Source organism: Rhodnius prolixus, unplaced genomic scaffold (assembly GCF_049639745.1).
Source record: "Rhodnius prolixus isolate KJV_2025 unplaced genomic scaffold, Rpr scaffold_5, whole genome shotgun sequence".
Classification (NCBI taxonomy): Eukaryota; Metazoa; Arthropoda; class Insecta; order Hemiptera; family Reduviidae; genus Rhodnius; species Rhodnius prolixus.
Genome location: NW_027411624.1, coordinates 18,090,694 through 18,116,807, shown reverse-complemented (window position 1 = coordinate 18,116,807; position 26,114 = coordinate 18,090,694). Strand labels below are relative to the sequence as shown.

The window sequence follows — 26,114 nt, the reverse complement described above, 5'->3', positions numbered from 1 at the left end:
CATCCTTTTTTCTTTGCTTTTTTATTACTTAACATAAAAATCAATATTTTTGTTTTCTATCTATTTTCAGTATAATAAATATTGGCACTATCAAAGGTATGGTTAAAAAAGCGTGCCCTCCGCCTTTGCTCGGACCCCACAATCTGTTGCTTTCACCAAGCCGTTATTTTAGGTCAGCTCTAAAGGTAGGTAATGTTACACTACCGCTCGTGAATTTCTTTAATACACTCCTTTGAGGAAAATAATAAACAATTCTATCAGAATTATATATTTTTTTAAAAAAATTGTTTACTTTCTCTTAGTAGAAACAAGAATTATTTTCGTTCCAATTTTCAAATTTCAGTTTTCGCCTGAAAAAAACAAACAATAAGGAGATCCTTAAGCGTTATAACTAGGGAACGGATTCGTATGTATTTACATATTTTTTTCTAGCCAATTTACAGACGTTTTTCGACTAGAAGTATTCATACTGACACTTTTTAAGCCGTTTGAGTCTACTTATATTTCACATATTTCCACATATTTGGATGTTATCGCATATTTATACAATTTGATTAAAATAAATAAATATTTCTACATGTACATATTTTTCATTTTGGGCATATTTTCATAATTGGGAGGTGGTTGACAGTAACTGTGAACCACAGACTGTAGGGCTGTGAATCACAGTGGGTACATTGGTTATTGTAATTTACACAGAATGCTGCTAAACAGTGACGGGCACTTGGTAGTTCTTTGACGTTGTCTGCTCTTTCAGCTCGTTCGTTGAAGTGTCCAATTCATTTCGTTCGGTCACTTAGTGTATTCTTTTTTGGGTGAAATGCCACGAACATCGGCCTCAAACAAACAACTGGTTGCTAAATATCTTCGCGAGTTTCCAGCAGAACTTTTTCGAAGTGATGGAGACATTTTGTACTGCATAGCTTGTGACAAGCGCGTTTCTTGCTCTCAACGTTCCCAAGTCACCCAACATAATTGCCACCGGATCGCACATAGAGAATAAAAACAGAAAGAATGAGAGGACGTCCTATCAAGCCTTCCTTACATCTCCATCATCAAGTAAGTCTTCACTGAGTACAGATCTGTATCGGGCTTTGGTTAGAGCAGATATCCCTTTCCACAAACTTAAAAATTCTCATTTCAAAGGATTTTAGTCGTTACAAGTCCATCTTACGCCCAGATCGTCGTCACTTTACGTTCCAACATTTGAAATTTCATGTGGTTGCAAACAATTTCGAAGAGTGAAGTTTTCAAAATTGAAAATTTAACACATCTTTTTATAAATAGTAAAAATGTTCTTTGTTGTATAAATCATTATAACTTGTAAAAACAAATTATTTTGTTCCTAATAAATTATTATAAATTGTAAAAATGTTCTTTTCTTGTATAAATAATTATAACTTGCCCCCCCCAAAAAAAAAATCCATTTTCATAAAAAAAAATGTCCATTTTACTTAAATATTCCAGAAAATATTTTAAGAAAATCACATATTTTCCACATAATTGACGAAAATAAATGCATATTTTAATTAAATATTTGGCATTTTTAAATACATAAAAATCCGTTCCTTAGTTATAACTTTACCGTAAGTCAAATTTTAAATTTAGTGGTTTAAATTTTGTAACCATTATCGTTTAACACTGCATTGCCAATGCTCGAACTTAGTCAGTTATTGCCAATGTGAAGTCATATTGACTCCATAATTTATTTTTATCTTTTTTTACATTGATTTCAATTTTAATAATAAAATTTGCATTAAAGGATGAGAAAGAATAGGAATTAAGAACGAAAATACGAATTTTGGCGCTGTACACAAATCGGTTTTTAACATTTCACGCCGAAGGAATTAACTTCAACTTAGGATCGCAGTAATTTCAGTATTTTCTAGAATCCTGATTGCTTCTGATTTTTTGTAATTACATTCACTATTTTTTCAATTACTGTGCGCTGTTGACACGGATCCCCAATTCGCTGCAAGTTTTTGCTGCAATTCGGACAGAAAATCAATTCTAGAAAGAGGCTTTTTTTTTTGAGCCTCGATACTTTCTATGAAAATTATGTAATTTTATTAAATAAGCATTTAGGCAATCATCTGGAGTGAAGTTAATAACAGAAAATCTATTTATATTACCAAACAGGAGTCGAAATGACTCCGATATATTTACGTGTAATGCCAATCTGGAGTTGAAAATGACTCTTATGATTCAAGTAAACTAATCTGCAAAAAGAAACTAAGAATTCCATGGTCTTCAGCTCGTGACTATCGAATGGTGAGAGAGTGGGGATAGCATATCTAAGAGCATTTTGGGATAGCTTTGAGATGTGGGGAAACAGAGCCCATTCCTATTTTTTTTTTGGAGTCAAATTGACTCCGGATTGGCAAATAGAGAAGATTTCAAGAATTTTTTTTTTTTTCCATAACGAGCCGGAAAATGCCTATTCACAGATTCGTTTTTGTTTTTTCTTGACCGATTCTCTAACCGTTTTTGTTTTTCTCAAAACTTTATGAACAAACTGCAAACATGATTGTCGCTTTAGATTAAATTTACGTTAAGTACCATTTCAGTTTCCTGTAAGAGGATATTTGTGCTAAATTTGAAGACAATCGGAAATGCTACTTCGCATTATATTTTTTGATTCGAGTTGTTACGTGATTTTCTAGAATGGTTTTTTTGTTATACACTTGTTTGCACACTAAATAGATGAAGATTCTCTTTATTGAAGCTTTAATGAAAGTAATGTTAGAGAGGTTTCTTTTTTGAAGTTGATTCGATCCAATCGCAGGAGTTTACTCAGATTTGTAATGAAAGTTTAGTTTTTCCTGCCCTACCGGAATGGCGCAGTTGATGATTTACTTTTCATTTTATGTCTAAAGTAAAGTAATTGCCTATTTTTTCAGGCGGAGCTTAACGTCCAACTACCAATTAGGTGTCGTGGACGGAGGCGACTAGCAAACATACTTTACTATAAATTTCTTTTATTAACCTTTAAATAAAATCCTAGGCCTAAAGACCGGGAATCGAACCCAGTACCATAATGCATATTAGCTTTGCAGGTCTCGCCTCTAACCGCTCGGCTACAGTGGCGCCTTCATTTTATGTCTATAAACATGCGAAATTACTTTAATTTTTATCATTATACCGACGTTAAGACCTTAGATGTTCTTACAAAAATACCTGTTTGATCCTATATCCAAAGTTTTCTCAACTCATCCTAAACTCTAAACCAGTCGATAACCTTGAATATCAATTAATGTTGAGGACCGGAAAATAATTATAGAAATGATGACGGGCGAGTTTTTAAAACAAGTTTAGCAGCTGGGAATAGATAATACTGCTTGCTCTGCAAAAAGGTACTGGTTGGCTCAGAATTTCGGTACAAGACTGAACTTCAAGATTTTAAGAAGACAATCTTTGGGTCGATGTCACTGGTTAAATGTTTTACCATATGTTATACAGTTATTGGAAAACTTCGACTGGCTATTCCTATCATATTATTGGACTAACTAAAAGTTATTTGATCACCTCTGGGGCAAACTTAAATTTTGCACATATTTTGAATCTAAAATCCGAAGAGACTTAGATTAATTAGAATATAACTACTATGTAATAACTAAAACTAATATTTTTGCGCTGATTTGTATAGCAAAGCGCTCAGTCCAAAACAAAAAGAAACAATATAATTATCTGTCCACGTGAAACATAAATATTCCTCTGACTCATTTTCGAATAAATTAAGAATGCTGGTTAATATGAGTCTCACTGCTAATTGAGCCTTCAATTACTTCAATTCCGCCAAGAATAAAAACATAGCTTTTTAGCATGTAATGAACAAAAACTATTTTAAAAAAAGTGAAAGGGAGAAAAAAAATTATTTCTAATGACGCAAGATAATAATCTTTCAATTAAACATTTTAAAAGATTGACTAATTAGATATTTCTCTAGGAAACTATACAATGCAATGGAATGGTGGGTGACAAAGTTAAAATAATCCAAGTACTTTTCCTGAACACGAAAAAGTGAAAACGCTTTTCAGTTTGTCTAATTTTGGTCCCAATCTTGATAGCAGAAGTAACAGACTCAATACAGGATACTAACTTTGAGTATACGTACAACGCACTCAGCAATCTCATTATTGTGAGTATAATATTGTAGATATACTATGTAAATTCTTAATTTATTTTGTACTTAAATATAATTGTACTAACATTGAATTTAAAACTTTTTTGTTTCTGAGTTATTCTAATGACCTATTTATAATACAAAAATGCATTTAAAACTTATTTTCAAATACAGGTTACTTCAGATAATGTATTTTCATGATCAAAAATTTTAATGCGATCACATTACTTCCTCTTCAAAAGTAAGAGGGAAGAAATAACAGCTGTCATTAACTCTTGAACACCCATAATGGCGAAAGATTGTCGGAAAAATCAAAAATACACATTAATTTTTAAAGAAAATTTGTCTGAATTACTGAAGTAAGTCAAAGAAATATTCGACATGAAACCGTTACAATAATAGTTATTTATTAAACCTAAAAAAATTAATTTAAAAAAAAATTGAGAACCACAGGTCTAAGTGACTGGTCCATGTGTAAATTATAACTTAAATAAGGCGCTTCGTTAGCTGAGAGTTAGATTGCCGCAAAACTAAGTTGTATTGCGGTACTGCATTGTTTCTTCTTCATTGTTCAGTTAATACCATTATTTGTTATTGCGTTAGCTACCCGCCTCTGGCCACCTCAATCCGAAAAAGTTCGCTAGACAAATTTTTACGACTTTACTTTTGTTTACATCTCAATTATCCGAAAAACTAATAGTATTCCTTGGTGTAAAGGCCCTTCTCATGCAGGCAAGAAATAGAAAATTAATCTACTGATAGAAAACACGATATTAAGCATTGTTGACAATTTCATAGGTCAGTAATGAATATTGCAATACGAGGAAGCGACATAATGTTATATTTTACAAGAGTGATTGCCTCTTTAGTTTTAAAAGAAAGAACAAAGTAAAGTAAACTTCGAAATAACATTCTTCTATTAAGAAATTTGTTTCAGTTAATTATACACGAAAATATTTTTAGTTTCTCTAAACCCCTTTAAAAGAACTGGTTTCATCCTTTGCAGTTTTTCTATCTTAAGTTTTCACAAAAAATATAAATTTTAAGAATTGTTTTTGAAACAATTCTCTGGGAAAGTCATTTTAAAGGGTTCGAGCGAGAGGGATTGCATTAGACTCCTATTTTCAGACAATTTAATTTTTTTTTTTTTTTTAAATTAAACATTTTAATTCTACATTATTAAAAACAACCTTTTAGCATTACACATAAATAAGTAAGTTAGCAATTTTTTAAAGAAGTTGATAACACATATCTGGAGAAATTCAACCAGACAAATGTTACTCAGTCAGGTCACAGGTCAATTAGTTAAAATCAGACCCTTCTTAAAGGTTATTTCCATTATCACGAATTCGCGACACGTTTTTAACAAATGTGAAGATGTAGGTATGTCTTCTGTATTATCAATTCAATTGAAAGAATGTTGTTGATTAAGTTGGCAGAGAATGAAATGAATAATATAAAGACTTTTTTATATACTACCAGTTGTGTATAAAAAAAAAAGTGAATATTTTTATTTAAAGAAATAGCTTTATTTTAAATAAACTTATTTCATGTTTTCTTAATTAAAAGATTCCATTAGAAACTTAACTTCATTTAATAGATTATATGTATATGAAGACGAAAAGGAAAATAAATTATATATAAAAGTGTTCCGTCCAGACGCTCCTTTACTTGGTAACTTGTTGAACACCTTATGATCCTCACCACTGTCAGAATATTGTTTTCTCATATTTAATGACAAAAACTTGAGTAACTAACAAGGATTCAATTTATTTTACCATCAAAAACTAATTTTCGATTAAGACAATTGTTTCTAGGAAATTAAAAGTAAATTGGACTTTTATATATGCAGCTGACTCATACTTAGATGGGAGTTGTTCTAAATAAATAGATTTTTTTTTTTTATTTGTTTTAATATAAGATGTTTAATGAAAATTTTAAGCAAAATGGGTTTGTATACTTCTTGAAAGTTTAAAATGTGATTGAAACAATTCACTATTTCAATAAAATTGTAAAAAATAATTCTAATTTGTATAATGTTTCTTTAATTAGCCGGAAGTTTATTGTTATTATCTCTTATATGAATCGTTAAAACGGAAATATTGTTTCATGCTAAAACTAAAAATTAGCTTTAAAAAGATTCTTTTCTGTTTAACGAAAAAAAAAAAAAATCATTAAATAAGAATGTTTACTTACATTTACTACTATTAAGAGCGACGCAAGTAGGTCCTTTGCAATGAACAGCTGTTGAAAAATAGATAAAATAAGCACAAAATCGCCGTAAATTTTATATTAAAAGTAAACGAAGTAAAATAAGCGACACACGGATGCAATTTACAACTACGGTCCACCTGCTACCACAACACTGCACCTTCTTATGCTACTGCCGTGGTATGTGTTCACAAACAACGGTCTTCGTATGTTTATTCTCTCTCCAGTCTCTACACTCCACACAGTCCATAAACTTGAATTGAAGAGCGCGTATATCTAATTGGAGGGGGATAGAGTTTCGTCCTTTACCCTACAGATAGCACGACTTACTAGTGGCCAGCCATGCATTGAATGGAGGATTATAATCATTGTACTGATGTTAGTATTGTGTTTTTTGTGGGCACATGTTTGTAAATGTGAGTGTGGTTTGCGTGGCTCAGGCTTGTAATAGTTGGTCAGACGGCAAATAACTATAACTAAACTAGTACTTCAATAAGCGCAACTATTATTGAGAAGGGTTGATGGTAGATGGTTCTTGATAGTCCCAGATTTTTAGCCACAAAATAATTGAATGGAACCTATCTAAAAAAATTATTTTTAAAAATATATTTAGGGGTATGTTAATTAAACTTCTTTAATATACTTTCTGTGGGTTTTTGATTTAAAGAAGTAAAACAATAGCTATAATGAAAGAAATTAATTCCTGAATAAGGAAGGATTTTTTAGCGGTTAGAGCACTGGATTTTTACGCGTAGATCCCAGGTTCGAATCCAGCTGCTGGCCCTTAGAGATTCTCTTCTTAGCAGCTTCTTACAGCTTACTCTCCGGTGATGGACAGCGTTGCCTGTAAAGGGAGAATACTGTCTGGAGGCCGACAGTGTCCTGAAAAAAGCTCCGAGCGTCAATAACTTCAGATGTTGACGCGCCTTAAATCATTAAAAAAAAAAAAAGATGTTTAACTTCTCTTATCTCTCGACAGAATATTGCATTTGTACAGATTTTATAGAGTTTGCAAATCTATCTTAATATACAATCTCATTACAATCATCTCTTACAACAGCTTTCTTCCAGGACACTTCCAAAAAAACACATCTTACGCCTTAAAAAAGACAGTGGCCTCGCGATCTCTTCTCTGGCGAAAATAATCAGTCGAATGTTGTTACCACTGTGTGGGTTGTTAAATGAGTGTTAGTTACCACTGGCTGACTTCTCCACTCTCAGAGTGTTGTTGTGGACAGTATATTATTATTTTTGTTGCTTATTAAGCGATAAATGCGTAGGTTATAATTAAAATAATTTAATAAAAAAGTGTTTTCAAACATTGAAATGCTTAGAGCCAAGACCTTTTTGCGAAAAGATCTGCAATGAAATTTTTATTTTATTTATTTATTTTTTTTAGATAACATTTATGTATGCATACCATAAGAACCTTCTATAGGTGGCAGTTTTATATCTAAATATTTCACCAGCATTCTCTTAATCGGGAAGTCATTAAGCAGACCACAAAGAATTTACTATAATTCAACATCTGGAAGTAATTATTTAGCAGTAATAAGAAAAAAACCATATCATGAAAAAAAGCAAGATTAAAAGAAAAAATATACAAAAAGGGGAATAAATGTATATTACTAGACAACTAAAAAATAAATAAATACAATGAATAATATTTTAATTCAATGAAAGAATATAAAACTTATTAACAAAAACAAAAGAGTACACACAACAAATAAATTTTACACCTACTAATTGTTAAGTGTTTTATATGTGTGTGTATTTGTTTGGGAAGCGATCATGTACATACATATCTGACAGAAACTTTTTTTTCTATACATTATCAGATTCATAATTTTTACAAAAACAAAAAAGAAAGACTTCTATACAAAATGGAGAAAAAGTAAAAACTAGACATGTAAATACACTCATAATTACAAAATCTTAACAGCATTCTTATTTACAGTACGAATTTATTTACACTTACAATTCAATAAAATATTTTCACTAATAAAAAAATAATAATAAACAAAAAAATCACTTTAACATCTAAAGTTTTGAACTTCATTTATTTATTATTAATATCATACTCGTACATCTCCTTGAATTAGAAATTTAAAAGAAATCTTTAAAAATGAATATGGCAAGTTCAAGTAGATTGTTCAATTCTTTTTTGTTCTAAACAATACAAATTGATTGTAAACTTAATCTTAATAAAAATTTAACGCGAATAAAAGATAATCAGGTAAAACGATTCAAACAATAAATTACAAAGAAACAATTTAAAAAAAAAAAAAAATCCACAGTTTATTTTGTGGTTTTACAACCAATACAAAAATTAATCATTTATCCAATAACAAAAAAGCAATCAAACTTATCATTAGAAATTCCTAGCCTTAAGCATGTTGTAAAAACTGTTTTGTATTGAAGAAAAATATACTGAGAAAACATTCACAATTAAACTGTTAATAGCAAAAGATCTAAAGGACATGCATTATGAAATAATATCCACATGCAATATCTTTTATACTATGCGTTATTGGAAAGCCCAATTTTTTATTAAGAATTCGTACACAGAAAACAATAAAAAAAAAAATCAAATAAATAATTGCTTGCCAATCTTAAAAGTTTAAATTTCTTAAAAATCAAACAAGAATAACTTAAAGCATTTCTTATAGAGTTCAAAAATAAACATGTTCTTTCATAAGCTGACAGTTATGTCAACAAAGTAGGTGTAATAGTCACTGAACGAAAAGACCTTTGTAAAAAAAAATTTAAAATCAATTCCAGCCTAGGTTAAAAAAATTGACGATAAAAGCTTAAAAGAAAGATGAATAAATATGCTGGCATGCTTCCGTTGGATATTAGTTGCTCCTTCGTGATTTCATTTACAAACGCGTGATCAATTGGGCTGCAAATTAAAAAAAAAAAAAAGAATGAAGGATTAAATGAAATTTGTTGTAAGTAGACTAAAGCTAAAATTGTAAACTACTTAGGCACACCAAGAAGCCTTAAAAGCCCATGAAACACGCCACAAAAATTTGAAAAAATAAATTTTTTCAATTATTCATTGTAAAAAATGTAATTGTTATATAAATCATTTTCTTTTTAAGGAAATCCTAGCTCCAAAACGAGATTAAATTGTTTAATTCTACCACATCTGTATAGAAACATGAATTTATCAGTTGCCAGTATTCTATACATGATTCACTAATCTGAAAATTATATTTAAAATTGGATTAGATTAAATTCCATAGGAATTGGTTAGTCAGTCTAGGACATTGTAAATCAGATGGATTGTTGAGGCATTCTCTACTTTAGAGCTCTCTTCAAGTCCTGTCTGGTTGATTATAAATAAGAATTTGGAAGGGCCTCCTGGGAAGAGATTGAATGCAAGAGTTTTTTTTTTAATCAAATGGACGAATTCTCAACCATAAACGTCTTTCAAACTGGCAGGAAATAATATCAGGTTTCTGACAAACTTGGATGAGCTATCCGGTAGAGAGGCGCTTATATATTCAGTCCGAAGTGTCCAAATAATACGATTATATCTACTCTGGTTAGAATCATACTATACAAAGTAACGCCATTGGCTAATAATGAACGTTTCCATTTACCTCTGACCAGGAACTTCACCCACCAAAGCTTTGTTGGTAGCACCGAAAATGGTACCAGTACCTTGTGCCATTTGTGCTTATCAAAGGGACAGACATTCTGCCGTCTCCAGGTAGAGAGAAACACAATATTTAATGAATTATCTTAATTATTAATGAAGACATTTGACAGGGCGTTTACAGCCTTATGGTGTTTTGTTGAAGCAGTAATATTTTTCAATTAAATGATAAATAAATAAAAATCCAAAATAGTGTGCGTCACTGCTGCACTTTTCCACTTCATTAATTTTCGGTAAAGAATGTTTGACGTCGTAGCTCTTTATTTAAAGTATTGACACTGAATTTATAGTTATAACTCAGCCATTTATTAAAATGCATAGATCGTATACATATATACCTGTCCGCGACATCTAATTGGTAGTAAGGCGTTAAGCCCAGCCTGATAAATAGGCCATTATTTTATATATACTCAGTATAAATAAACTGAAAATATATTAAATATACAAATACTGAAAATAATAAGGGTACCTAATAACTATCATTTGACAAACAAAGAACTTACAAAATTAAAATTGCTATAACAACAAAAACAAATTAATTGTATCACTTTCTAGATATTCCGCCTACCTCAGGTGACGGTGACTCCAAAATCGTAGTTGACAGTGGAGCACTATTTAAAACGGTATCACTTCCACAATCAGATATCTGATCGCTGGATCTTATATTACTACCACTTCCAAAGATTACTTGCATCATCAAAGCTCGCAATTTATCATCACTTGAATCAGCATCTGGATTTATTATCAGCTCATCTAAGTCAGTATCGTCTGAAATTATTTTAAGATAAAGATGAAATTATTAAATTATTTGAAATATAGAAACACAACTAAGAAGAGCGGCAAAAATTAAAGATAAAGTGACTAATACATCTTAGTATTATTATCTTAAGCTCATTTTTAAAGTAAATCAACAAAAGCACTTGGAAACATAAATCTTTAAACAATATTTTGTAAAAAAGAAAGTGAATTTCTAGAAAATCAGAATGGAAACTGTTTTATGAATACAATTTTTAATTCTACAATAATAAGAACAAACATCAAGTCGTTCCATAAGCTGTTGTATACTAATTCATTTGCTACCCAAAACCTACAAGTAACATTTTATGGAAGATCAATGTAAGATTTTTCCATTGCAGTTACAGTGTCGAAACCTCTTGTAAACCTATTTTCTTAAATTAAAGAATTTGGGAAACGTTTTTTATGATCTTTACATAAAAATACTTCAGCGTTATTTTTTTAATGACAAAAAAAGAATACCTACCAAAATAAGGTTAGGTAGCGGTACACTTGGCAGAAAATGTGTCCAGTAGGACAAAACTCCGTTTCATCTTCATTGGAAATGCGATTTTTTTAATGTTTGTCGTCAGTAATTAAGTTGCCAAAACTAAGGTCAGACAGAAAGTTCTCCCACCTCTGCCCTAATGTTTTATGGGGCAGGACAAAATGCTTTCCGTGGTACAATGGGTCCATTAGTAGCAAAGATGTATTTTCTTCCATAGCAAGGCCCCGATTTCAATTAGTTTCGACTATGTTTAGGAGATTCCTCTGCTACTAATGCCACTCTTTCCCATTTTTGTTTCATATTTCCACAAAATTTTGTCGTAAATGCACGATACAATTACTCAAAAATAAAATTTGAAGTAATATTCTTTTCCTTAGTCCATTAAACATTTCTATTCTTAACTTTTTAAGGCAAAAGATAATTAAAAAGTACTTAATATTTAAAATTATATTTAACATTTTAAAGAAAAATAGCAAACCGTAGTTGGATCCAATTGAAATTTTATACCCACCGTATGCTTAAGCTACAAATTTTACTTGCTCAAATTATAGATTTATTAAGTAACTCATTGATGACAAAAACTCTTTCGAAAGTTGTAAAAGAGTATATGATAGACGTTTCTTCAAAGTACATGGATATTGACTTTTCTCGGAAACTAAGATGGCTAAAAATAAAAAATTCATAAAAAAATAAAAATACGTTTTCTTAATTTTTCCTCAGAAATCCAAATTAAACAAGCCAATATTTTTGTAATATCAGAAGCCGCCAGCCAGATGCAGGTATCAACCTTTTTTAAAATAATTGAAGGTATAGTTTTCACTTCAGAAAAAGATTCTTCATTATTATTACTATTATTATTATTTTTTATTATTATTACCTTTTTATTAATATTTATGGCGCCTCAACATCTAAGGTTATTGGCGTCCGGAGATTTTTTCAGTGCACAGCCGGCCTATGGACAGTGTTCTATCGTCACAGACAACACTGTCCATCACCGGACAGTGGGCTGTAAGAAGCTCCTAAGAAGAGAAAATCTAAGGGCCAGCAACTGGATTGGAACCCGGGGCCTCCGAGTAGGAATCCAATAAGCTAACCGCGTAGCTAATCCCTTTCCTTTATTATATTATTATTATTTTCAAAGTAATATTTTCTTGTTCAGTTTTTTAAAACAATATTTTAAGATATACTGAAAACACATTCACTTGAATGAAATTCAGGATTAATCTTGTGAATTTGAACCTATAATAAATGATAAGCTTATTGTTTACAATGCTTATCTTACACTGCAGATGTCTTTTTATTTATATATTTATTTAATCATCTTTTAAGGCGCTTCAACATCTGAGGTCATTGAAGCCTGGAGCTATTTTCAGCGCACGCCTTTCTCTGGACAGTGTTCATCAACGTCAACACTGACCATTACCTCATAGTGAGCAGTAAGAAGCTTATAGGAAGAGAACAATCTGAGGGCCAGCAGCTGGATTCGAATCCGGGGGTATTATTTTCAGTTATTCATTATTTTAACATGCTAAGAATGATGTATCAATCTTTTGAATGTCGTTATTATCTACGTTTTTTTTTTTTTTTTTTTTTTAGAATATGGTAAGGTTCTGTCATAGTTGCTTGAGTGCATTGTTGCTTAGAGTTCCCCCGAAAGCGAAAGACATCTAGATTACTGGACGATTTAATAATGGTCTGGATGTACTTTTTCAGGATTCACAGAGCGTTGGATATTTTTAAAAAGACTTTTAAAATCAAGGTAAAACAATAGTTCTTCATAAATTTTGTCCATTATTATTATGATTTACCAAAAACATATACCATTTCTAAATATACAACATTATGAGAAACAACCAATATTACTTCTTCAGCCGTACCAAGATAGAAAATAATGCAACTTAGTTGAAGCCGAATCAGTTTCGTTTGACCAACAAGGACACAAGACAATAAAAGCAAATCCTTCTCTAATAGTAGATATCGATTTTTTAATGCAGAGTAAGTTTGTTTCAAATTAAGGTTTTTTTAAATATTTATTTATTTTGTTTAAAGATTTTTTAACTTCATTTATTACAGGTTCTACGAATGGGAGATTAATAATAATTATTTGTACTAAGCAAACGTATTTCTATACATAACTAGTAAAATATTGCTTCAAGAAAAAAAATAAATAAACAGTTCATGTGAATTATCTTTTTAAAAATATAGTTTTTGATGTGAAAACTATACCTTCCCATTTCACAAAGAAGATGATGCCGATTTCTCGCTTCCAGCAGCAAAAAACAAAAAAAATAGTTGAATTAGGGCTTTTTAATAAAAACTAAGTGAACAAGCGTTTTTTAATGTTCTTTTTTTATATTTATTATTTATTATTTTTTTAAACTCAGTTTCAGAGAAAAATCGTTCACCTTGTACTGGAAAACCTAACAAACATAATATATTCATATAGGAATGAGAGTAAGAGAATGATTAATGTTAAATGAACATCGAGCCTACTAAGATCCAGACTAATAAACGAAAAACGTGGTAAGCACACTCAAAAGACTTTCCCTTACCGCATATTAGTAATTAATTTTTATTGAAATTAATTAATTTTAATTAATTGAAGAGATCGTTTCGTTCAGTGTAATAAATATTTTGCATAATAAAATGTGAGGAGCCACAGCTCTCCCTGAACGCTACTAAATTCAATGTCCAATAATAATAATAATATTAATAATAATATTTTTAATTAATTATTAATTGTAAGCTACAATGTCAAATGTTAAGAGCCATTATTTGATACTGTTTGTCAAGTTGTTTATATGTATGTTATGTACATATATTGTATATTTATAGTATGTTAATTTCATATAGTGCTCATTGAGAGGAACACGATGGAAATAGTTGGAATTTTAAAAAATGTTCACTACGAAACTTTCGAACCAAAATAAAGTACGTATATCACACATTACGTCCAAATAGTGAACCCCCTTTGGTTTCAGTCTAGAAAATTATGGAAAGATCGAAAAACAAAAAAATTCTGTTCAGTCACACGTTTGCTGAAACTGATCTATATCCGACAATTAGCACGGCTCAAATGAAGTTTCTTGAAAAATGATTAAAATAAAAGTCATAAGCGTAAATGAATCATTGAATCACTGTATGGGGGAAAAAAAAAATTATCTAGCACTCATCTAAACGTTGAAAACATCTGGTAAGTCAATGATTGTCAAGAGGGACAGAAATAAAACAAACCTCTAAATCGCACAGTTCAGATTCACAGAAGACAGCAGAAATGTGCTTATTTTTGAGAGAATGGCTGAAACGAATCATACGAGCTGCATGCAACATTTAATGAAATAAGTGTGTCAAATTATGAAAAAATAGTCAGATACCGATAGGACGTCGTGCGGATGAGAGACGAAAAGATCCTAGAAACAGTGGTAAACGAAGCGATAGTTCTACGGTATACGAGGAATTGCAAGTGTAGTGGTTAAATTGTAAAGCTGTTGATACCAGGACGTAAGAGAGTAGTTGCAAGTAGTAAAACAACCCACAGAAACTTTTTTAAAAAGTTAGACAAGATGAATAATATTTAATAGTTAATAGATAAGAAAAACTAAACCAACAATCTAATCCTATTTAAATAATTTTGTTTTAAAAGAGAATTTTGCTTTACTTATGAGTTGAGGAATAAAACAATTGTGTGAAGATTGTTCAATAAAATATAAGAATTTGTTTTTTGTTATTCACTATATGGAAAGAAGTGGTACAGAATACATTGATTTACTTAAAAGGATTAGAACCAGATCTTCTTCGTTTTTTTCCCGGACCTTCGTATGAAAGAAATCACAGAGTTTTACAAAGTAGTGTATAATCGAAAGCACTAACATGATATTTCGTGTGATACAAATATCAGTGATAAAATTTTGAAGATCAAAATCAAAGAATGAGAATATCCATTTCTTAAGAGGTAATTTTTTGTACACCTTGATTCTTTTTTTTTTTTTTAACAATTATTAATTTTAAAAGGGCAGACTTACCACCAAACGTTTACATAAATTCACAATTTTTTCTTGAAGGACTTTTTAAAAAATAATATAAAAACCTTTCGTTTTAATTGGGTTAAAGGGGTGAGTTATATTTGGCTTTCTTATACAGCCATTTCAATTTTTACCTGATGTTATTGGAAAGAAACGAAATTTTACTAGAAGCTACACTGAGAAATGTGACACGTTTAGTAGCATATGGCATATAACTAAGGCATTATTGAAGTAATTTAGATCACTTAATAGAATAGAAAACCTATTCATCATAATTTTCAACAGATAATGCAATTTAAGGCGGCTTAAAAAATAAATAAATAAAATACAAGAAATAATAAATGAAAACTGCAAAGTAATTTCCTTTCAAACCAACGTGCTATGGTCGGAGCAATCCTTTCTTCCTTCCATGTCCAGTCCTTCTTAAGGATCCCATATTTCATACCGGAGGGTCCTATTTTGATTGGTTGGAACAGAAAAGAAGAGAGAGAGAGAGAAAGAGGAAGAAACAGAACCTTATTAAACTTCCACAATATTACAATATTCCTTGTGAATTCAAGTATTTTGATATTCGATTGTAGTTAAAAGTATTAAAATTCCTTACCTTCTATTTTATAACCGAATTGATGGAAAGAGCTCTTATTCCTTCAAGTAACAAGAAAATAACTACTGGCAGCGAGGTATTATAATTATTTTCATATTTACAATTTTTTAGCGAGTAGTTCTAAATTCAAATCCAATGCGACCTAAAAGATCTTCTTGGTTCCCCCTAAACGTCAGTGTTTGTACAAAAATCGAAGGCGTCAGTCATCTGTAAAGTGAACAGATTTGTAAGTGTGCGTGAGTGTGTATAAATGTAATGAATTTAGTTATATGAAATAGTAAAAAAAAATTACTCAAATATAACTGTCTTCTTCCTTAGTTCAAGTAATTGCAAGAATGACACGCAAGTTATTATTGGGAGAATTACTTATGCACGATTCTCGAAACCTTCTAGGCGAATCACAAGCACCATTTGCTCAGTAAACTTTATAATTTTTTTGGGGGGTCTCGATTGAGATCACTTTTTTTTTTAAATAATTTGAGATTGATTTTGTTTTATTTTAAAGGTTTAAAACGAGCTTCATTTTACAAAATTGGAATCAAAATTCGTTTTATAAAAACACTAAAATTATTGAAAAGTTATCAGTAAAATAGCGAAATTGCGATAAGGAAAAGTCTTTAGAATGTACATGCCATAATTTTTTTTTAATTATTATTGACTGCAAGCTACTTCAAAATAATATTTGCAAATATGTTTTTGTGTATATAATTATAATTTAAAAGGAAATATTTTCTAGCTCCTTTTAGCAAGATAAATGACCTGCAGGAGTAATTTCACTTCATTTTAGAAGTATGAAATTCCCATACGACTTCCAATCTTGAACGCACGATCCTCTATTAAAATGGATTATTTAATTATTTTATAAATTGGGCAAGAGACAAACGAGACCTGATTCCTGAATCCAGGTTAGTATTAGATAAAGTATATTTATATTTAATTAGTATGTTTTAATGTATACACTCACACATCTGCATATTTGTTGTATGAAATTCCTTCAGATTCTCAGAGCTTGATACAGTACTATCTTCATCTTCCATACGACTGCTTAATGTTCGTTCCCCACTTTCCACCTGCAAATCTATACTATTCGATATTCTGTTTGAATCACTGTCCTCAACAACACTTGATATCCTTGTTAAAGAATGTGGCTGAACTTGATCAGGTAATAATTTTTCATGCTTAGGAACATTTCCAAAAGGTCTATCTAATTTATTTACAGAAGTTATTGAGTTCTTATTACTAGGAAACATAGGCAAAAATGAAACACAAGGCACACCATTATGGTCTATAGGAATCATATCGTTCGAGATACGTTTCATATAAGCGGATCGATTTCGACGCACTTCCTTTTTCTTGTGTACTTTCAACAAATGCTTCACCATATCTGTTCTGAGAAAACACTTGAAGTCACATTTATCGATTGTACATTTAAAATTAAATATGTTTAAATGGGAAGCAACATGACGTCGAACTAGATTCAAGCGATGAAAAGTTTTTAGACACAGTAAACATTTCTTTTTCGGACCGTCTATGTAGGAATTAATTTTACGATAGATCCAGCTGACAGCATATTTTGAACTTATGCCATTTTTGAGAGGATGGCGAGCACCATTTTTTAACAAGCCATTTAGCACTTGTTCTTTAATTAAACTATCTTCGCGAGTTATTACTTTATGATTATTTTCAAAAGAATTCTCGTCGTCATCTTCTGTTTCTTCTTCTTCTTCTTCATCTCCGTCTTCATACTCATCGTAATCATCATCTTCTTCATCTTGTTCAAGATTTTCTATGGCACTTCTAACTTCAGTATTATCATCAATTTCAGATATACTTTCTAAATCAGTAAGAGATGATTGTTCTTGTCCATTTCCAAATCTTGAATCATCCTCTTCTCGTTCTTCTTCCATATTGCCTTCATCTATTTCTTCACCATCATCGTCTTCTTCTTCTCCTTCCTCCTCCTCGTCCTCTTCTTCCTCCTCCTCCTCGTCCTCTTCTTCTTCTTCTTCCTCTACACAAGAATCAATCTCTTGCTTTACTGTTTCTAACACTTCATTTCTACATTCTAACTCTTCACTCCTACATTCTAACTGGTACTCTTCCTCATCAGAAGTTGGTTCTTCCTTAATCTTTCTAATAAATCCTGTTTCAGCAAAGGAACCAGCACACGTTAAATTTCGTCTCCCAGCACCTCCTTCTAAATCCGCTGGCAATGATCTATTTGAAAGTTGAAGACTGCTAACTGTTCCAATACAATTTTCTATTTCCCTTGCACCAAGAACACATTCACAACCACTATTAGAATCTTCTGTATCACTGCAGGCAACAGATTCAACAGCCACTTTACAGCTTGGCGACAATGAATCCCGCCGTTCGAAAATTTGACTAGTGAAATTTTGACGGCCTCGATACCTGTAAAGAACAAAACAATTAATAAATCGCCTAAGGTAACATTGTGATCAATTTTAACATAAGCCTATTAATAATAAGCCTTAATTAATGTTTAAATTTTTCAACTTTCACACAAAAATATACTTAAGGGGTAATTTATGTCAAGAAAGCAGTCTGATGGTGTTGTTTGTAGATTTCATTTCGGATGCCGCCGTAAACTGATTACTTACGCCTTCCAGAAATGCTCACGAAAATTAAAATTTTTGTAGATGTTGGAAAAAAAAAACCAACCAAACAAACTAAAATAGTCGATAAAATAACAACACTGACCTTGAGATAACATCTTCAGCTCTTGGTGAGAACTCTCTGCCTGATGTCGTAGAATCAGATGGTGGTGGAGAAGGAGTTGTCATAGATACTCTACTAGCAACAGCTACAGGTACTGGAGTTTTTGTAAGAACCACTCTAGCCCGAGGAAGAGAAGCTAGTAAAGCTAACGCTTTCGGTTTGAGGTGCATAGTATCTGGTGGTGTTGTAGGGGTTGTCGGAGAGGAAGTGTTCAAACAGGATGACTTGTTCTTCTCATAATACATCCTCACTTCAATCCCGCTCTTAGGAACTGGGGGTGGCGACGGAGAATCAGTTCTTGGCCGTTTGTTGCTCAGCATCTAAAATATTACATTAGTTACTATCAATACAATTTATTAACATCTCGCAACATACGAAAGCTAAAATTTTCTCAACAATTTTTAAAGAAAAAGGTACATTCTTAATATGTTACTTTTTAGCTCATGACAAAAATGATGACAAAAGGCGGATGTAGATGTTAACGAAAAACGATGGTGATGACAATGATGACGTAAATGATTAAGTCGACTATGATAAAAATCTTGTAGGTGACATTCGTGTTGTCGATATAAATACATGGATGACTTTGTTTACATCGTTATGGCTCATTAGAAATAATTAGCAGGAAATAGTAACCTTTCCATGCAAATTAATGCAACGGCGTCAGTGACAATATTTGCTATTAAGTGAAATTATTTTCAGTACGCTTGCAAACTATTCTGGGTGGAAAATAATTGTTCGCAAAATTATGGGCTGTTCAATCGGGATGATTGAGAAGAATCCAATGGCCATGAGGGGTGCAATGGTTGAAAAATATGTGATTTATAATTGTCACTGTACACTGATATTAATTTAGAATTATCTAAATTAAAGTAAATAAATAAAGGTATTAAATGTCCATTTTTGTGGTTAAATTTAAAAAAATTGTTCCGCTATATGCAGCGCCATCATCCAAACCAAATATACGAGTCTTAATGAAGATCAACTGGAGAACTGGAATAAGTTTAATCAGGTATCTAGAGGGATTATCCAATAGTATTTCATAATTCTAATGTTCTGTGAACTTATTCTGACTCTGTTTTAAAATGATGAATAGTAATATTCTCCTCAAATAGATAATAAGCCAAATTAAGTAAATAAAGTTTACAAGAAACCATTCAAGTTTTAAATATAAGTTTTCAAATTTTAAAGCTATCACGAAAAACAGGTTACAAGAAAAAACAAAGCAAAAGTGAAAAACATAAAAAAATCAATAAATTGGTATTTTCAATTTAGAGAAACTGGAAAATTAGTCGAGCCATCGTTATAGAACGAAACAATAAGTTAAAGAGAAGTGAAATATATCTCCAGAATCAAATTTGTTTGATTTGGATTTCTGAAAGTCGACGTTAACTGCCGAGTCTTCTGTGGATTTACGATTTTTATTAAAAATGTATGGTTTCAGGAATCTGAAGATGGGTGCTGGCTTTCGACTTGGAGCGGCTTTTTATGCAAGTGGCTCATTGTCAGAAAAGGCAATATATACTGAACTGCTAGTAACCTTTTGCTGTCTCAGTACAAGTGCTAACTAGACAAAGAAACTTGAATAAGAATTTCTGAAATTTTTTCTTATACATTCTGTTAAGTATTTTTTTTGTATTAATTAATTTTCTTGTTGATAATTATAAACCATATATAGCAATATTAAAAGCTTCATAATTATTATTATTCTAAAGAACAAAAGATTAACTCCTCTATTCACCTCTATTCCGTCGCTCATTTTCAACGGATCTGGAGCTGATGACACGCAAGGTAAGCCACTATTCTTATCGCGACAGATTTGTGCATGAGAAAGCATTACCACCCGTCGTTCAAACCACTTTCCACAAATATAGCATCGATGTGATTCTCCACTACCTCCAACACTTGGCTGTTGAATGATTAATATTATTTAACTATAATTCATTGTTCTTAAATTCAACTTAATGTCACAAGTTAATCAAAAATTACTACCTTCTCTGGTCCAACGGGTTTTATTTCTTCCTGGGTGGATGCTACGTTCTGGACTTGAGGTTTTGCATTTTTAGAATCATCATCAGTAGTCTGCTTCTTATGAATTTGTGACCTTAGTCTTCTTATTTGTTCATTTGATTTTTTATGTACTAGAAAAAATATAGAAATGACATGCAAAAGAGGAACATTAACAACTCTAATTTGATATGAACATAATTTATACATTAAACCACAGCATTAGTGAAAGAATTGCTTGTTCTTTCCCTCATAAAAATAACGCAGAAGATTTTATTACGCGGAATTCCTCGAGAAATTTTTGATAAAACTTTGATTATTTTCATTTGGTAAACTTGGCTGAAATTTGAATGGTCAAATATCTCCCAGATAATATGTTAAAGGTAATTTTACTAATATTTCAAATTAGAACTAACAGAATATATTTTCCAATTAATAAAACTGTAAAAGTAGCATTTAACATAATGTTAAACCTCAAGTTTGCGGCTATATCAAGTTTACTGCGATTCGCGTTTACCAAATTACCCGCCGCGTTCCCTCAGTTGGCAGTGCTGCTCTAGGTTGTGCAATAAATCTGAATAACTCGTACATTAATTATTTCACAGGTTTGCTGCTATCTTCGGGTCACAGATACAATTAGGCTGGAAACATAGTGGAGCGGCGGGCAAAGCGGCGATGATAGCGAAGAGCAAAGCGGCAAAAACAAAAACTAGAAGTAGATAGAGTTGCTCTATCTTCGCTTTGCTCGCCACTATGCGCGGTCCCATATGTTTACTTGTGTTTGATTTCGCCGCTTCGCTCTTCGCTATCATCGCCGCTTTGCCCGCCGCTCCACTATGTTTCCAGCCTTAGTAAGAGTTGATATTTATTGATTTTTCGCTGGGGCTTTCTGTGCTGCTTTTAATTTCAAGTGAATGTGTGAATCAATATATCCCCTCTCGAAATAAATTTCTAGCTATTCCGTAGTTACAATGTATCAGTGCTTCCAGATTCATCTCAACTCAATTAAATTAATTTTAAACTTATATGAACAAATAAAAGAAAAGAAGAGTTCTTTAAAGGGAAAATAAAATTGATACATATCAAAGGTATCTTACCTTTAGAAAGATGCCTATATACACTCCATGTATTTGCCAAATATTTCTTACAACATGGACAGGAATAGTAGGTTCGATAAATCATATTGTGCGATGATTTTGTATGAGATTGTAATGTCCTATCAGAGGGAAATTTTCTCGGGCAATGCGGACAAGGTAAGAAGGATGAACTGTCCTCCGAGTTAACATTCGTAGATGATGATGGCATTATTTCTTCTTTGTTAACATCTTCTTCATCAAAGTTGGCGGCACCATTAGCAAGTCTTCTTGGTGAGCCTATTATTTTACCATCAGGACCAAGAGTAGCCGACCTTTCTTCTGAACAATGCTAGCAACATTATTTATTCATTCTAAATTTTCAATAGAATCAAGGCAACCTTAAGAAAACAAAAAAGAGGTAGAAGAGACAAAAGTAATTTGAAAGCAACTAAGGGAAACACACTATTTATCTTATTTATATAAGATGCAATTAATAACAAGATACATACTTTTCCTTCATGCCTAAAGCAGTGGAACAGTGCCTCTTTCGTTGCTTCTAATTCAACAGCAAAAAGATCTGGTGCAGTTTCTTTCGTAGTGACTTTGTTTATTTGCAACGTATCTAGAAAGTTGACTATATCTCTTTTAGAAGTGGATCGGGTTGATAAAATTCCTTTCTGAAAGTCAGCAGAAACAGATAGCATAGTTTCTTCGATCTGTAAAAAAAAAAATTAAAAGTAAATAAAAAACAGTCATATAAAGAAACACTTTCAAAAGCTTCAATTGAGCTGTTCGACTATATCGAGTTAGATAGTTTTATATTTTATTATTTAAGCTTACTTACAAATTCTTAGTCAGCAGTTATTTTTAAAGAGAAAAAAAAGAAGATATTTCGATGACGACCAGACTGTCATTTCATTCATTTGGAGAATGTGAGATAAATGAAATATATAAATGTAAGAAAGTTGGGAAGCATGAATAGAATAAGAGATAGATGGTTAAGTTAAGAAAGAAAAATTGGATTGAGATAGAGGTCAGGCCGTGCCACAACATTGCTTATGTAGAAGTCCTTTTAATTCTTAAACGGAGCGACTGTTACATAATTTAGAACTTAAACAAAGGGAGACCTGCTTAGTGCCCTTAATTCTTTGTTACAAAGAAGAAACTAGTAAACGTTGATAAAGAGAATGCATGTAACTGTGAAACGTTGAAGTTCAAAGAAAAAAAGCAGGAAGCAGTCATTCCACTAAAGGTATTTGGACATTAGGCTGTGTAATTTCGCAAAAAAGAGGGATTGGGGATTCCAACAACATTGGATATCAAGTTAATTTTGAAGCCCATGTTGAATCCTCCCTAGAACATGGTAGCAAAATTAGAGTATTTTATCGTTTTAAGCCATGCAAATGGGAGTATTGTATCCCCCAATAAAACATCGTTTCATAATGAAAACTTTGCATTGCTTATCTCAATTAGTCGAATTCGTCTTGCAACATGAACTATTTTGCATTATACAGCGATGACAGGTTTTTTAAGATGCAGGTCTTAGCCACTACCCACACATAGCAATCAGCTGTAGCTTTTATGTTTATTTATTATTCTTACGAAATAATAAACGAAAGCTGGTGGACTCAAAGTTATATTTTAGAAGAAACCTTGGGGGCTCAAACCGTTTACTGTATGTACTAGTACATCTTAGAAGCGAATTAGCAGACTGTATAAAAATTATATAAAAACAATAATATCACATCATAAAAATAATAATAATAATGCAATAATTATATTATACAAAAAGTAGCATACTACAATAAATAATATATTAATATACAAATTTTAGTGAAGCCAACACCTTAACATGAACAATAATTGCTCCTGCCGTTTCGAAAAAAGAAATGAGCACCTAATTTCAAAAAAGAAAGTAGACGGTTTCAATCTGGTAGGAATAGCATTTACCCTCAAAAATGGTTACACACCCAAACAAGCCTTCTACAATATGGCAGTATTCCAGTGAGCTTTGGGATAGTTCTCCCATGGACTTTGATGCTGAAATCCTAGAAGTAAGGATTTAAAAACGAAGCAGTAAAGGTAAGGGCGTAAAAGGTCGGTGATCTTCATTAGCTCTGAAGCTATTACTGCATATCAGTTATCACTTAAAAGCGCCGAAAACAATTCCTTTTTTTAATTAAGGCGCGTAAATACCAGAAGTCGTTGGAGCTCGAAGCTTTTTTCGAGTATAGTCGCCTTCACAGTCTCTAAAAACACTACCTCTCACCGGAGTGTGAGCTAAAGAACGTTGCAACAAAAAGAGAAAACTAAGAGCAGGTAGCTTGTTACGAATCTGAGGTCTTCGCGAGGGAAGTGCACCAACCTTTCAGTTTCCTTGATATCCTTCATTTCGGCATGGAAGCAAAGAGGAGTAAGAAAATAATGATACTTGTCTACCTTGATAAAAGTGAGAAATCATAATGACCTTGATAGAAATTGGAAAGAAGAATATTCGTTTTGGAAAGTAGATTTTTAATGGTAGTGAGAAAGAGGTAAAATTAAGACAACCTCCCCTAATTCTGAACGCTTCATATAAATTTTTTTTAAAAAAGCAGAGTAAAAGAAAGAAAACTGTAGATGTAAGAGATACAAGGTAAATTATTGGTACGAAACCAACTGCAGTTGTCACATCTTAGTTCCAACTTCTAATTTGTTCAAGACTGACGACATGCGCGCCAGCGACGATCCTTTCTCAGTATAAAGCAATCAATTGAACTGCAAGGACAAGTCTAATAGCCCAAAAGTATCAGGAATGTACAAAAAAATGTTTAAAGGACAATCATTACTAATCATGAAAATAAATTAAAAAGAAAAAATAAAGTAGTGATAAAAAATTTAGAAATTATAAAGCACTGAAGCTTGGAGGTATACAAAGTGTGTTTTTACATATTGTTGAAAAAACAAACAGAAATTACATACATAACATCATTAGCAACAGTTGTAAACGGAACGTGTGCTTTGAAGGAAAAGAACTATGCATGCCCTCAATACGAGATTAAAACATTAAAGCACAATGCATTGTTCCACACAACGGATAATTTTTGAAGAGATAATATGCTGGTATATTCATTCTCTAAAACTGTTGTAGTCACCATTCGAAATAAAATTTAATGCAGTTTATGGTTGAATCGTAAAATGCTTATGATAGTGTGAATGCATGAATAACTACTTTTTTTTTGTTGATTAAATGAGGAATTAGACAAAAATTGTAAATATGTTGAACTAAACAAGCCTTACCTGCCCATCAGAAGCTTTTTCATGATCTGCAACTTTTTTCCTACAGTACACCCTTTTGTGAGAAATGAAATTCGCAAGGCTCCTAAACAGACTTGAACAAACTCTGCATTCGTAGATAATTGAGCATTCATTTGACAAAAAGTCCACAACCTTAAAAGTGGTTAAATAAATTAATCATTCATTTCGTGGTAAAACAGACCAATTACTTGCAGGTTAGACGCATTCACACGAGTTTTCTCCTTACCTCCTCTGTTCCATTTTCTAGGACTTTGATCACTTTGTCCAGACCGTTTACACACGTTTTAACAGATTGCTTCAAAACAGATTCATCTGTTTTTAACACACTATTTTTTTTGGCGAGGCGCTGCTTTTTATCAATCTTTCCAGGCTTCGCAGGCTGGTTTCTTGATAAAGGCCGAGGCCTCATTATCACGTTTCTAAAATAACACAAATATTCACAATATTGTAGGTTAAATCTAGTAGGTAAAAACGAAAACAGAAGCGGAGATAGTTTCGAGATTGGGAAGCATATAGGCTGATGTTCAACCTTAGAATGAGAAAATAAAAATTGAAAAAAATTGTTCCTATTTCAATGGTAGTACATATTTTATTAATGAGATATTGCGAAGTATTCTAAGGCAGGAGAAATGGTTAATGATGTCTGAGCAGTGCACGGTGCTACAAACACCTTCCTGCAACAGACGCATATCGCCCAAGGTCTGGAGGCCCACTTTTACTTCAATTATTCACATTTAAATGCAGAACTATTTAATAAATCCAAGTCAACGCTATGGATAATAATAAATTCTACATCTATGGCCTATGTGTACTTTTAAGTCTGAGGTCACACAAGGCTCCCTCAAAAGACTAAGAAAAATCAGATATGTAGGCAGTGTACATTCATATAAATTAACTTAGTAAACGGAAAATATATTAAAATAATAAAATGAAGAGGTTTTCACTCACAATTAGACAGTATACGTCTTCAATTTGGAGAGGAACAGCACACAGCGCTTCTAGTCTACACCATTTCAGTTCAATCACCATAATCTTAGGAAGGAACAAACGCTCTAAGTTCAGAAGTCGCCGCTAGTTCTCGTAGCAGCA

The 26,114-nt window shown here is 31.8% G+C and overlaps 1 protein-coding gene and 1 long non-coding RNA gene across 18 annotated transcripts; one reads left to right on the top strand and one right to left on the bottom strand.

Moving 5' to 3' along the window:
* The first annotated feature begins 667 nt into the window (after positions 1–667).
* LOC141457779 (uncharacterized) lies at positions 668–20,349 on the top strand. Of its 13 annotated transcripts, XR_012460535.1 has the most exons (11): positions 682–1,059; positions 3,947–4,138; positions 10,554–10,755; positions 12,610–12,775; positions 12,877–13,039; positions 13,152–13,275; positions 13,354–15,232; positions 16,643–16,811; positions 18,059–18,353; positions 18,491–18,736; positions 20,090–20,349. It is a non-coding gene; the product is annotated as an uncharacterized lncRNA (long non-coding RNA). The 13 variants fall into 13 exon arrangements; XR_012460527.1 differs by having other exon boundaries at positions 669–1,059; positions 13,354–16,811; XR_012460529.1 differs by lacking the exon at positions 20,090–20,349 and having other exon boundaries at positions 671–1,059; positions 13,354–13,803; positions 14,134–16,811; positions 18,491–18,631.
* LOC141457761 (uncharacterized) lies at positions 7,979–26,114 on the bottom strand. 5 transcript variants are annotated; one of them, XM_074134993.1, is made up of 11 exons: positions 25,974–26,114; positions 25,252–25,444; positions 25,008–25,157; positions 22,238–22,444; positions 21,750–22,077; positions 20,635–20,786; positions 20,387–20,554; positions 18,628–18,965; positions 16,871–18,318; positions 10,567–10,766; positions 7,979–9,236 (listed from the first exon to the last, which is right to left on the bottom strand). In XM_074134993.1, the coding sequence occupies exons 2-11, from the start codon at positions 25,432–25,434 to the stop codon at positions 9,228–9,230; spliced, it is 3,183 nt and encodes a 1,060-aa protein (XP_073991094.1). In that variant the 5' UTR covers positions 25,435–25,444; positions 25,974–26,114; the 3' UTR covers positions 7,979–9,227. The 5 variants fall into 5 exon arrangements, with proteins under 5 accessions (XP_073991094.1, XP_073991095.1, XP_073991097.1 ...); XM_074134994.1 differs by having other exon boundaries at positions 20,638–20,786; XM_074134996.1 differs by lacking the exon at positions 7,979–9,236 and adding an exon at positions 13,507–13,543 and having other exon boundaries at positions 10,634–10,766.